We start from the raw sequence: 14,586 nt of genomic DNA, 5'->3' as shown, positions 1-14,586 counted from the left end.
AACTAAGACAGTGGACAGACGGTGCCAGAGATAAGGAGACATCAAAACAGAGACAACTTTTGACATAAATAGGAAGCCTTTCCTCTAATGTAGAGAGTGTGGGAGGGGGCACCTAAGGCTGAAGATGGGACTGGATATGGCTTATCAGAAAAAAGGTAAGTAGATTTATTGGGATAGAGTAGAAGTGTGGGGGCCCAGAGACAAGGTTGGATCCTGGTGCCAGGACCCTCCAGGTTGTGCCTGGAGATCAAAATTTGTGACTGTCACAAGACTTTCTTCACTCACTAGGGCTTTGCTGAGAATCCCCTAACTCTGCCTCTATTTGGTACACCCTCAAATCCAACTTCACTCTGCTGCTAGAGAACTCTTCTAGAATCCCAATCTGATTATCTGATTTCCCTGTAAAACCCTCCACTGATTCTCCACTGCCTCCAGGACAAAGGTCTGTTACTTTTTGGTAGAACTTATCTTGAGCTTCATCTCCTGACATCCCTGCCATGTATACAACTCTGGCTACACAGCATACTGACTATTGCTTTAAATGCCATGCACTTTCCTGTACTTTTGGACTGGTCAAAATGAATCCTGCCCAAAGTGCCCCTAGGTGTGCCTCCAGCCCTCTTGCTGCCTCACCAAACTCATATATATTTCTTGAGGTCCAGTCTAAGTCCAGCATTGACCAATGTGGCCCAACATTCCAGGTAGTCATGGATTCCCTTCTCTCCCTTGCTCTTCACCATTCATGCCACACATGTAATACATCACTGTCTGGAGAGGGTGTTGTAGTGCCCACAAGACTCCTCCATGGTAGGAATTAAGTCTTGGGATTAACCCATTCTCAGAGTCTGGTATGATGTCTAAAACATTATAAATACCTGATAAACTACACTTCAGTTGACTGTTGAAATACTTACTGAGAAAATACCAGAGACTCAAGGAATATGAGAAATGGAAAGTTTCTTAGAATGTCAGATGTTCTTATTTTAGAGATGAAGAAACAGAGTTCAGACAGAGTATCATCATAAACAGATATGAGTAGGAGGACCACACTGAGATGTCCACCAGAACTTGGTAACAAAGGAAATTAAATTGTCCTTGTAAAGTTATTGGTATGAGATAAAGGAGCCATATTGTCTTCTGACCTTTAGCAACTTGAAAGAAATAGAAACTTAATCAGTGACCTTAGCATAAGAACTCATTTGGAACTCACAACTATATGGTCAATTAATCTTCAACAAAGCAGGAAAGAATATCCAGTCGGAAAAAGACAGTCTCTTCAACAATTAGTGTTGGGAAAATTGGACAGCAGCATGCAGAAGAATGAAACTGGACCACTTTCTTACATGATACTCAAAAATAAATTCAAGATGGATTAAAGAAATAAGTGTGATAAAGGAAGGCATCAAAATCCTAGAGGAGAACACAGGCAATAACCTCTTTGACACAGGCCATAGCAACTTCTTTCTAGATATGTCTCCCGAGGCAAGGGAAACAAAAGCAAAAATAAATGACTGGGACTTCATCAAAATAAAAAGCTTCTGTATGTCAAAGGAAACAAAATTAAAAAGCAACCTACAGAATGGGAGAAGATATTTACAAATGACATATCGGAGGGTTAGTATCCAAAATATATAAAGAACTTATAAAACTCAACAACTCAAAAACAAATAATCCAATTTTTAAAGGGACAGAAGACATGAAAAGACATTTCTCCAAAGAAGATATGCAGATAGCCAACAGACACATGGAAAGATGCTCAACTTCACTCATCATCAGAGAAATGCAAATCAAAACCACAATGAGATACTGCCTCATAACTGTCAGAATGGCTAACATCCAAAACACAAAAAATAACAAGTGTTGATGAGGATGTGGAGGAAGGGGAGCCCTCTGAACCTGTTGGTGGGAAGGCAAACTGGTGCAGCCACTCTGGAGAACAGTAGGGAGGTTCCTCAAAAGTTAAAAATAGAGCTACCCTATGACCCAGCAATCACACTATGGGATATTCACCCAAAGAATATGACAACACTAATTCAAAGGGATACATGCACCCTGATGTTTATTGCAGTATTATCTGCAACAGCCAAATTAGGGAAGCAGTGCAAGTTTCCATCAACTGATGAATGGGTAAAGAGGATGTAGTATGTATACACAATGGAATATTACTCAGTCATAAAATGGCATTTACTTGCCATTTGCAATGGTGTGGATAGAGCTAGAAAGTATTATGCCAAGCGAAATAAGCCATTCAGAGAAAGACAAATACCATACGATTTCACTCATATGTTGAACTTAAGAAACAAACAAAAGAGCAAAGCAAAAATAAAGAGAGAAATCAAGAAAACAGACTCTTAACTCTAGGAACACTCTGCTGGTCACCAGAGGGGAGGTGGGTGGGGGGATGGAGGAAAGAGGGATTAAGGAGTGCACCTGTTGTAATGAGCACTGGGTGATGTAGGGAAGGGTTAAATCACTATATTATACACCTGAAGCTAATATAACACTATATGGTAACTAATTGGAATTTAAATAAAAACTTAAAAAATTTGAATTTACTATCAACCTACAATGGTAATAAATGACACATGAAAGAACGTAAGAAACAAAATGGATATTTTTTTCAAAATGGATATTTTATTTCCTTGATATAAAGAGAAAAACACTGACAGATTTATTCCTTTAATAATATTTATTTAAGAATGATTAAGCACAGAATGCCTGGGTGGCTCACTGGTTGAGCGTCTGCCTTTGGCTCAGGTTGTGATGCTTGGGTCCTGGGATCCAGTCCTGCATCGGGCTCCCTGTAGGGAGCCTGCTTCTCCCTCTGCCTATATCTCTGCCTCTCTCTGTGTGTCTCTCATGAATAAATAAATAAATAAAATCTTTTTTAAAAAAGAGGAATGATTAAGTGCAAGGGTTTGGATAGTGTTTGGGTTTACACAAAAACTTTCAGGATATGTCTCTTATAAGAAATTCACGGTTTTAGATACCTTTGTTAATTCATACACTCAGTGAATATTCGGGAGCACCTATTCTAAACCTACAAGTGTGTTGAGTATTGAGAGGGTATTTCCTATAGAAATGTGTTCACAAGGACAGGCAAATTGTGGCATGAGTGCTCAGTTCAGGCAGCCCCCTGTTTTTGTATGATCCTTGACATAAGAACATTCTCCACATTTTTAAATGACTGCAAAAAATCAAAAAGAAGAATATTTTGTGACATGGGAAAATGGATAAGAAGAATAAGGGAAGAGAAATGCAGCTGAAATTAAATTTCCTGACAACTTGAAACCCACTGATAAACCCTGAGGCATGCAGAGTGTGGCAATCCCCAGGGAACCATGGCCACCTTACTGGTGATGTTTCATTAGAGACCAAAAGCAACCTTGACAATAGCCAGCCAGCCCTCCAAGGTCCTGAAGGCCTTATTTCTAACAGGCACCAATTCCTTAGATACCTACACTGTCCCTAACCCCCTGGTCCCATGTCAAAAATGATGTGAAATTGAAGTTTCAGTGTCCTAGTAGAGTTTCACTGGTGCACCACCACATCCATCACTCATGCATCATTTGTGCCATGAGGGCAGAAGTGAATAGTTGCAGCAGAAACCATCTGGCCATGGGATGCCTGGGTGGCTCAGTGGTTAAGCATCTGTCTTCTGCTCAGGTTGTGATCCCGGGGTTGTAGGATCAAGTCCCACATCAGGCTCCCCACGGAGAGCCTGCTTCTCTCTCTGCCTATGTCTCTGCCTCTCTCTCTGTATCTCTCATGAATGAATAAATAAAATAAAATCTTTAAAAAAGAAAGAAACCATCTGGCCCTTTAAAAATAAAGTTGGCCACCTCCTCTACTCTACTGGCAGACCAAGGTCAACTGCCTCAAGATGGATAGGGTAGCTGACCCTGGAGCTGCCCTTGCAAGGGCAGAGAAGGGTAGATGTGGGAAAGAATGACATGTTCTGGAAAGGAAGGAGTTTCTGGGGCTGAAGGATAGTATGGAGATAAAGGGACAAGGAAAATAAATAAATAAATAAAATAAAATAAAATAAAATAAAATAAAATAAAATAAATAAAAATAAAGAAACAAGGAAGGGAGCCGGAGAGACAGATTAGGGCTGTAGTCAATGCCAGGCTACAGAGTTTTGACTCTATCTATAGGTGGGTCGGGGGTAGCCCTGGTGGTTAATAAGCTGCAGAGTCCCTTAGATGTATGTGTCAGAGGGTTAGAATCACTGTTACAGGGGGGCACCTGGGTGGCTCAGCGGTTGAGCATCTGCCTTTGGCTCAGGTCATGATCCCAGGGGTCCTGGGAACGAGTTCCACATCAGGCTCCCCATAGGGAGCCTGCCTGCTTCTCCCTCTGCCTGTGTCTCTACTCTCTCTGTGTCTCTCATGAATAAATACATAAAATTAAAAAAAAAAAAGAATCGGTTACCTGTTCATTGTAAATTTCCAGCATACTGAATGTAACCTGTGTAGAAAAGAACATAAAGTAAATATTCTCTGGAACCTCATCTCTGGGGAGAAAAGTAATATAGGAGCAACATAAATTTCCAACAGAGGGAGAAGTTAATGTTAAATATGGTGATGCTCTATTTCACATGCAATAAATGATTCTCACATAATTTTAATGATATGATGGAAGTTCCTAAAGTAAATTAAAAACATACGCAACTCTGTGTATTTTGGTCTCAATTGGCAACAGAAAAAGATTAGTCTTTATCGCTCACCCCTAATATGAACATATGTAGAAAAAAAAAAAGACTGGTCTTTACCCTACTGTGTTTTTGGAATATTTCTGGACAAGCTGATATCCCATAAGCATAGACTGGAGGAATCTGAATGGATGTAGCATAGGGAAAGGTCCTAAGATACTGATATTTGCCACCCCCACCCATGAGAAGGTGGGCTTATGCAATTCATCGCCCTGTGGTGGGTTTTGCCAGTCACATCTCATGTCCCAAGAGCTTCCAATAAGCTTGAGTGTTACATGTTTTAAACAAATGGCCTAGGATTAGCAGACAAGAAAGCCACCAATATGAGAAATTAAACAAACAGTAGAAAAAAGGAACTCCAAAAAAGCAGACAATGTATGGGGTAGAAGAAAATGTTCTTTTAAGTCCTCTGTTCATAGCTTCAGAGAGAGATAGAATGCTATTCATGAAAAAACAGGATGTCATGGGGCACCTGGGTGACTCAGTAGGTTAAGCATCCAACTCTTGATCTCAGCTCAGGTCTTGATCTCAGATTTGAGCCCTGCACTGGGCTCCATGGGCATGGAGCCTACGAGAGAGAGAGAGAGAGAGAGAGAGAGAGAGAAGAAAGAAAGAGAAAGAGAGAGAGAAAGAAAGAAAAGAAAGAAAAAAAAGAAAGAAAGAAAGAAAAGAAAGAAAAAGAAAGAAAGAAAGAAAGAAAGAAAGAAAGAAAGAAAGAAAGAAAGAAAGAAAGAAAGAAAGATAGATGAGAGATTCCTAACTCTGGGAAACGAACTAGGGGTGGTGGAAGGGGAGGAGGGCGGGGGTGAGGGTGAATGGGTGATGAGCACTGAGGGGGGCACTTGACAGGATGAGCACTGGGTGTTATTCTGTATGTTGGCAAATTGAACACCAATAAAAAATAAATTTATTATTGAAAAAATTTTTAAAGAAAGAAAAGGAAAGAAAGAAAGAAAAAGAAAGAAAGAAAGAAAGAAAGAAAGAAAGAAAGAAAGAAAGAAAGAAAGAAAGAAAGAAAAATGAGGACACATCCTTAGCCTTGGTAGAAGAGGGGGGATCAATGAGGGTCTTGTTGGATCAGCCTCAACAACAATCCCTTGTATTAACTTTTAAGTCATCTGCTTCTAGGGTACTCAGAGTACCTTTTAAAAATATTTCCTTGGGTTTGCCTCCATAGAACAAAAATATTCACATTCTAGTTAGCTACAACTTGATTTTGCAATCCCGAGATTTTGGTGTGGAAAATTAACATTATCCTGAAAGAGAGATGCTGATAATTTGGAGCTGGAAATTTCCAAACAAGAAATTCCTTAAAGAAGGGATTTTAGGATATCACATACCTGGTATTCTTGATTTCCCTCCTGCTTCTCAATTGCTTGAAAGAGCTCTTCACACACATTTGGAATGATACCCTTGTTTGCACCAAACCCAACCATGGAATAGCTTTTTCCAGAGCCAGTCTGGCCATAGGCTAAGAGGGTGGCATTATAACCTTGCCAAGCGCTGTCCAGAATTCCCCTACCGAGATCGTGGAAAATATCTTTCTGGAAAGAAGATCACAGGCACCACCTTCAGCACAGGGTTTTCACAAATAAATATTCTGGTTTTGATGAATTGCTTAATTAATACAATACAACCTATTTGATATAAAACTCTGATGCTGTCTTAAAACCAATGGAATAAAGTTGGAGACCAAAAAGGGATTTGGCAATTTGGAAAACCAAATCACCACGATCAGCATGGATCTTTAAGTAGCTGGTATCCAATAGCAAATCTGGATACCTTGCAGCCTTGCTCAAACCTAGCCTGGCTAGGTCTTAAAATTCAGCAATTAGACAAAAATTCCAAGGTGCCAGGGGATAGAGACCAGTCAAAGCGTCTTCTACTTTCTCATTGTTCTTGACTCCAAGCAATAACATCACAAAATGCCCACAGTAGTTGTAGTCCTCTGCTGGTAAACTGTTTTGTTTTGTTTTTTTTCCAGCCACAAGACCCAATGGTTCTGGAGCATTTCTACAACAGGCACACATACATGTTCACCTCCACCTCTGCCTTTTTAAGTAGGAGACACAGATGCCTGTGCCCACAACTGCTTGAAAGAAGGGATCCACATCTGGCTGTTTTAGAATCTGGGCCATGGCCACAGCCAGCAATATTCTCTTATCTGAGTACATTCTTCTCTGATCCCTAATACCAATAAAATAGTAAGTAAGCTTTACACGATCCCTCCGTTGCAATGTGAACATTTTAAAAAAGATTTTATTTACTTATTTGAAAGAGAGAGAGAGCACAAGCAGGAGGAGCAGCAGAGGGAGAATGAGAAGCAGGGTCATGGGGCTCAATCTCAGGACCCTGAGATCATGACCTGAGCTGAAGGCAGACACTTAACTGATCAAGTCACCCAGCGGCCCTGGTAATAGATACATTTGTATAATTTATATAATTTTTACTCCTGGGAAAGATGCACATACTAACATAGTATGATTTCAGACAGTAAACAATATTCTCATACAGTTCATTTCTCATAAGAAAGGAATAAAAATTATTACACTTACAAGGGTTAGGGGAGCTTTAGGCCAAAAATGTAGTTTGACCAGTAGTTTCTGAAAACATTGGGACCATACTAATCCCAGAAAAATTCCCTCTTGCTGTGTGTTAAAACTATCTTTTAAATAATTGGGATGTGGGGCATCTGGATGGCTCAGTTGGTTAAAGTTTTGGCTCTTGGTTTCAGCTCAGGTCATGAGCTCACGGGTCATGGACCTCCATGCTCAGTGGGGAGTCTGCTTGAGATTCTCTCCCTCTGCCCCTCCCCCCACTCATGCATGCATGCTCAAGCTGTCTCTCTAAAATAGATAAATCTTTTTTAAAAATTGAAATGTAATTGGCATATAATATTATATTAGGTTCAGGTGAAAAACATAATGATTTGATATTTGTATATTGTGAAATGATCACCAGAATTAGTCTTTTTGATAAAAGTCATTCTAACTTGTGTGAGGGGATGTCTCATTGTGGTTTTGGTTTGCATTTCACTGGTGATGACTGATGTTGAGTGCCTTTACATATACCTGTTGGCTATTTGCATATCTTTGGAAAAACTGCCTATTCAGTTCCTCTGCCCATTGGCTCATTGGATTTTTGTGTGTGTGTGTGCTTTGGGTTTTTTTTTTAAGATTTTATTTATTTATTCATGACAGAGAGAGAGAGAGAGGCAGAGACAAAGGCAGAGGGAGAAGTAGGCTCCAAGCAGGGAGTCTGATGTGGGACTCAATCCCAGGACCCCAGGATCACGCCTTGGGCTGAAGGTAGGGCTAAACCGCTGAGCCATCCAGGCTGCACTTGGGTTTGGTTTTTGATTTTTTGCTTTTGTTTGTTTGTTTGCTATTGACTTGTATGAGTTCTTCATCTATTTTAGATATTAACCCCTTACGAGATACATGATGTGCAAACATTCTCTATTTCATATGTTTCCATTTCATTTTGTTGATGATTTCCTTTATGTGCAGAAGTTTTTTGTTTTTATATAGTCCTACTTATTTACTTTTGGTTTTGGTGTCAAATCCAAAACATCATTATTGAGACCGATATGTGGAAGCTTACCACCTTTGTTTGTTTCTAGAACTTCTATGGTTTCAGCCATTATGTTCAGGTTTTTAATACATTTCACGTTAATTTTTGTGAGTGGTTGAGGTTGGGGTCCAGTTTCATTTGTCACATTTCATGTGGTTGTTCAGTTTCCCCAACACCATTTACTGAAAACATGATCCTTTCCCCATTGCCTATTTGTGGCTCCTTTGTCATAGATTATTGACCATATACACATAGGTTTATTTCTGGGCTCCCTATTCTGTTCCACTGATCTAGGCAGGTTGCCTTTCTATGTTCTTGATTATTTCCTTTGCTATGCAAAAGCTTTTTAGTTTGATGTAGTTCTAATTGTTTTTGCCTTGGTTTCCCTTGTCTGAGGCCACAAATCCATAAAAATATTGCTAAGACCATTATCTCAGAGTTTACTGCCTATGTTTTCTTTTAGGATTTCTATAGATTCAGTTATCACTTTTAGGTCTGTAACCCATTTCAACTTAATTTTTCTGTATAGTGTAAGAAAATGGTTCACTTTCATTCTTTTTCATGTAATTATCAGTTTCTCAGTGCCATTTACTGAAGAGATTGTGTTTTCCCCTATTGTATAGTCTTGCCTCCTTTGTCATAGATGAACTGACCATTTAAGCGTGGGTTTATTTCCGGCTCTATACTCTGTGCTTTTGATCTTTGTGTATTTATAATTTGAGAAGAATGGATATTAACACTTCTTTAAATATTTGGTAGAATTCACCTGGGAAGCCATTTGGTTGTGTACTTTTCCTTGTTGGGAGTTCTTTAATTACCAATTCACTTTTGTTACCAGTGGTCAGTCTGTTCCGATTTTTTCTTTCTGATTCAGTCTGGAAGGTTGTGTTTCTACAGATATATTCATTTCTTATAGGTTGTCCAATTTGTTGGCTTGCAATTTCTCGTACTAGTCTCCTGTAATTCTTTGTATTTCTCTGATGTCTGTTGTAACTTCCGTCTTTCTGATTTTACATATTTGAGCTCTCTCCCTCCTGATGAGTCTGGCTAAAGATCTATTAATTTGTCTATCTTTTCAAAGAACCAGCTCTTAGTTGCAGACTTATTTTTTAAGTCTTTATTTCATTTATTTTGCCTCTGATCTTTATTATTTCCTTCCTTCTACTAAATTTGGCTTTTGTTCTTTTTCTAGTTCCTTTAGAAGTAAGGTTAGGTTGTTTATTTAATATTTTTCTTGTTCCTTGACTTAGGCCTGTGTCACTATAATATTCCCTCTTAGAACTGCTTTTGCCGCATCCCAAAGATTTTGAGCCTTTGTGTTTCCATTTTCATTTGTCTCCATGTATTTTTTTATTTCCTCTCTGATGTTAGTCCATTGGCTGTTTAGTAACATGTTGTTTAGCATCCACCTGTTTATGTTTTTTCCAGTTTTATTCTTGTAATTGATTTCTGGTTTCATACCATTGTGGTCAGAAAAGATGCTTGATATGATTTCAAATTTCTTAAGTTTCTTGAGGTTTGTTTTGTGGGCTAACATGAAATCTATCCTGGAGAAGGTCCCATGTATGCTTGAGAAGAATGCGTATTCTGCTTCTTTAGGATGAAATGTTCTGAATATAGCTGTTAAGTCCCTCTTGTTATGTGTCATTCAAAGCCACACTTTCCTTGTTGATTTTCTGTCTGAATGATCTGTCTACTGACATAATTGGGGTGTTAACGTCCCCTTCTATAATTGCATTACTTTCAGTTTCTCCCTTTATGTCTCTTAATATTGGCTTTATATAGTTAGATGCTCCTATATTGGGTGCATAGAGATTTACAATTGTTATATCCTCTTGTTGGACTGTTTGCTTTATCATTATATAGTGCCTTCTTTGTCTCTTCTTACAGTATTTGTTTTAAAGTTTATTTTGTCTGGGGTGCCTGGGTGGCTCAGTCAGTTGAGCATCTGACTCTTGATTTCAGCTCAGGTCATAATCTCAGAGTGCTGGGATGGAACACCAAGTAGGGCTCTGTGCTCAGTGGGGAGTCTGCTTGAGGATTTTCTCTCTCCCTCTGCTCCTTCCCTGCTTGCATGTTCTCTCTCTCTCTCAAATAAATAAATCTTAAGAAAAAATAAAGTCTATTTTGTTTGATAGAACTACTGTTACTCTAGCTTTATTTCCCCCCCACTTCCATTCACTTAGAATATTTTTTCCATCTTTGTGCTTTCCATCTATAGGTGTCTTTGGATCTACAGTGGAGTCCCTTGTAGGCAGCATATACATGGGTCTTGTTTTTTTCACCCATCTAGTTACACCATGTGTCTTTTGATTGGAGTATTTAGTCCATTTACATTTAAACTAATTATTGATTGGTATGTACTTCTTGTTATTCAGACATTGTTTTCTAATTCTCTGTTCCTTTCTTGTTCTTCTTTTCTTGTGATTTGATAACTTCCTTTAGCATTGTGCTTGGATTCCTTTCTCTTTATTTTTTGTGTATCTATCATAGGATTTGGGTTTGTGGTTACATGAGAATGACATGTAATATTTGATGTATATAGCAGTCTATATTAAAGAGATGATTGCTTATGTTTAAGCACATTCTGAAAGCTCTCAATTTTACTCCCTCTCCATGTTTTATGTACATGACATCCTATTTCATATTTTTAAAAAGTTTTATTTATTTATTCATGAAAGACACAGAGAGAGAGACAGAGAGAGAGAGAGAGAGAGAGAGAGAATGGCAGAGACATAGGCAGAGGGAGAAGTAGGCTCCATGCAGGAAGCCCGTTGTGGGATTTGATCATGGGACTTGGGGACTTACGCCCTGAGCCAAAGGTAGACGCTCAACCACTGAGCCACCCAGGCATCCCCATATTTCACATTTTTTAAGTTTTGTGTTTCCCTTAACTCATTTCTTAAAATATAAATTACTTTACTACTTTTTTTTTTACCTTTTTAAAGATTGATTATTTATTTATTTATCTGAGAGAGAGAGAGAGAGAGAGTACAATCAGGGGGAGGGGTAGAGGGAGAGGTAGCAGCAGACCCCTCCACAGAGCAGGGAGCTCAACACAGGACTTGATCCCAAGACCCTGGAATTGTGACCTGAGCTGAAAGCAGGTGCTTAACCAACTGAGCCACCAGGTGCCCTATTTTTATTTTTTAACTTTTATACTGGTTTTATTATAAGTAATTGATCTACTACATTTATTATATATTTGCCTTTGCCAGTGAAAATTTTCCCTTTATTAATGTCTTCTATTTATGGTGTTTTCTTTTCCACTTAAAGAATCCTTTTAACATTTCTTATAAGGCTGGTTAAGTGCTGATCAACTTTTTCATTTTTAATTTTTGTCTGGAAAACTCTCTCTCCAGTTCTAAATAATAATCTTGCCAGGTATAAAATTCTTGGTTGTAGGGTTTTTCCTTTCTGGCATCATCATGCCACTCACTTCTGGCTTGCAGTTTCTGCTGAAAAATAAACTGATAGCATTTTGGGGTTTCCTTTGTATAAAACATTTTGCTTTCTTCTTGCTCTTCTTTAGATTATCATTAATTTTTTATATTTTAATTATTAAATGCCTTGGTATGAGCCTCCTTGGGTTCATCTTGTTTGGGACTCTCTATGCTTCCTAGACCTGGATGTCTGTTTTCTTCCCAGGGGTTAGGGAAGTTTTTAGCTATTATTTCTTCAAATAACTTTTTTGCCCCTTCCTCCCTCTCTTCTTTTTCTGGGATCCCAATAATGCAAATGTTAGTATGCTGAATGTTGTCCCAGAGGTCTCACAACCTATGCTCATATTTAAAATTCTTTTTCTTTTTCATAATTGCTGTTCAACTGGGTGGTGGAAAGGATCTTCTGCATCCTCTGATCTGCTGTTGATCCCTCCCAGTATCTTTTTCATTTGCTATTGTATTCTTCTCTTCAGCTATAATTGGTTTTAAAAGATATTTTCTCTTTTTTGACATTCTCCCTGTGTTCATCCATTCTCCTGAGTTTGGTGAGCATCTGAGGAACAATACGTTGAGCTCTTTATCAGGTGTATTTCAGTTTTTTCCTGAGGTTTTATCTCATTCTTTCATTTGAAACATATATATGTATGTCCCCATTTGTCTTACCCTTTGTGTTCCTTTTTGTTTATTACGTAGTCAGTTATGTCACCTGGTCTTGAAAATAGTGGCTTTATGTATAGGATGTCCTGCAGGGCCCAGTAGCACAATCTCCCGTGGTTGGCAGAACCAGGTGGTCTAGGGATGGCTGTTGGATAACATTCCTACAGATCCCTGACCCTCTAACACATCATCTAAAACTAGTCAATAAACCTTCACATATAGTGCTTTTCAAACTACTGCTTCTGTGCAGGGTCTCAAATTGTGTTCTATGGTGTGCTGGATCTTTAAGAGGGGAGCCTCAGTTTCTTATAACCCTCAGGCTCTCCCAGAGTTAAGGCCTGCTGATTTTCAAAGCCAGGTGTTATGGGGGCTCATTCTTGCCATTCAGGTCTCCAGGGCTAGGGATGCCCACTGTGGAACTCCATCCTTTCAATCATTGGGGAGAACTTCTGTACCTGTGATATCCTTCTTATCTGAGGGTTTCTGTACCCGAGGCTTGTTTCCCCAATGTGCCTCTGCCCCTCTTTCTCAGTGTGAGTTTCTAGTTTGGGACTATTATATATAAAGTTGCGAAAGACACTTGCAGATGGTTGTTTGTTAGGGCATATGTTTGTTTCTCTCAGAATTGCTGGATTATATGGTTAAGTGTATGCATAACTTTTGAAGAACATGCTTATTTTCCAAGATAACTCAACATTTTTACAATGTCCTAAGTACTATATTAGAGTTCCAATTGGTCCACGTGTATAGTAATACTTCATATTGTCAATTTTTAATTTTTGTCATTCTTATTGACGTGTAGTAGTATTTCATTTTGGTGTTAACTTGCATTTCCCTAACTGAAAAAGTCTGATACTTTTTCATTGTTTTTTCACATATACTTTATGTGTGTTTTTTTTATTTTTAATATTTTTTTTATTTATTTATGACAGTCACACAGAGAGAGAGAGAGAGAGGCAGAGACACAGGCAGAGGGAGAAGCAAGCTCCATGCACCGGGAGCCTGACGTGGGATTCGATCCCGGGTCTCCAGGATCGCGCCCTGGGCCAAAGGCAGGCGCCAAACCGCTGCGCCACCCAGGGATCCCTCACATATACTTTAATGAAGTCTCTGATCAAATCTTTTCCCTTAAAAAAATTCACTTTTCTTTTTTTTTTTTTTTAAAGTATTTATTAGTGAGAGACATAGAGAGATAGAGGCAGAAACACAGAGGGAGAAGCAGGCTCCCTGTGGGGGGAGCCCAATGTGGGACTCCATCTAGGACCCCAGGATCACACCCTGAGCCTAAGACAGACACTCAACCACTGAGCCACCCAGGTGCCCCTGACTTGTTTTTCTTTTTTAATATTAAGTTGTAAGAATTCATTAAATATTTTGGTAATTTATCTGTTTTATAAATATTTTCTTTCTTTGTGGCTAGCCTTTTCATGCTATTGTTGGGATGCTGTAAAGAGCAAAAGTTTGTTTTTTCACCAGTCTAATTTATTATTTTCTTTTATTACAATTGAACTTAAAACATAAATATTTTTTTAAGGTTTGTGTCCTACCTAAGATATCTTTCAAATCTGATACCACAGAAATTTTCTCCTTTCTTTTAGAGGTTTTATAATTTTAGCTCTATTAGGTCTATGTTTCATTCTGAGTCCATTTTTATATGGTATGAGGAAAAGATGAAAGGTCATACTTTTCCACATGGATGTCTAATATCATTTGTTGAAAGGCTTTAATTTTGAAGAACAATGTCACCTCTATTAGTTTGCTAGGGTTGCCATAGCAAATTGCCACAAAATGGGTGACTAAAAACAAAAGAAAATTATTTTCTTGATTCCGAAGCCTGAAAGTCCGAAATCAAGGTGCTGGCAAGGCCATGCTGTCTGAAGGATCTAGGGAAGAATCCTTCCTTAACTATTCCCAGCTTCTGGTGACTCCCAGCATTCCTTGGCATTCCTTGGCTCATTACCATATAATTCCAATCTCTACCTTCATAATCACATGGCATTCTCTCTGTGTGTATGTCCAGATTTCCCTCATCTTACAAAAATTAGATTTTTTAAAAAAGATTTTATTTATTTATTCATGAGAGACACAGGGAGAGGCAGAGGGAGAAGCAGGCTCCATGCAGGGATCCCAATGTGGGACTTGATCCTGGGTCTCCAGGATCAGGCCCTGGGTTGAAGGCAGGTGCTAAACTGCTGAGCC

The 14,586-nt window shown here is 38.8% G+C and overlaps 1 protein-coding gene across 1 annotated transcript in view; it reads right to left on the bottom strand.

Moving 5' to 3' along the window:
* Positions 1–14,586, bottom strand: part of LOC140635502 (kinesin-like protein KIF28P) — a 61,589-nt gene that overhangs the window by 38,978 nt on the left and 8,025 nt on the right. Inside the window, exons 3-4 of the mRNA XM_072830251.1 lie at positions 6,055–6,258; positions 4,435–4,470 (exon numbers count right to left, since the gene is read on the bottom strand). Coding sequence (XP_072686352.1) covers positions 4,435–4,470; positions 6,055–6,258 — 240 coding nt within the window. The remainder of the gene's footprint in view (positions 1–4,434; positions 4,471–6,054; positions 6,259–14,586) is intronic.

Source organism: Canis lupus, chromosome 6, assembly GCF_048164855.1.
Source record: "Canis lupus baileyi chromosome 6, mCanLup2.hap1, whole genome shotgun sequence".
Taxonomy (NCBI): Eukaryota; Metazoa; Chordata; class Mammalia; order Carnivora; family Canidae; genus Canis; species Canis lupus.
The sequence above is the reverse complement of the archived record's forward strand: the minus strand, read 5'-3'. Positions and strand labels throughout refer to the sequence as shown.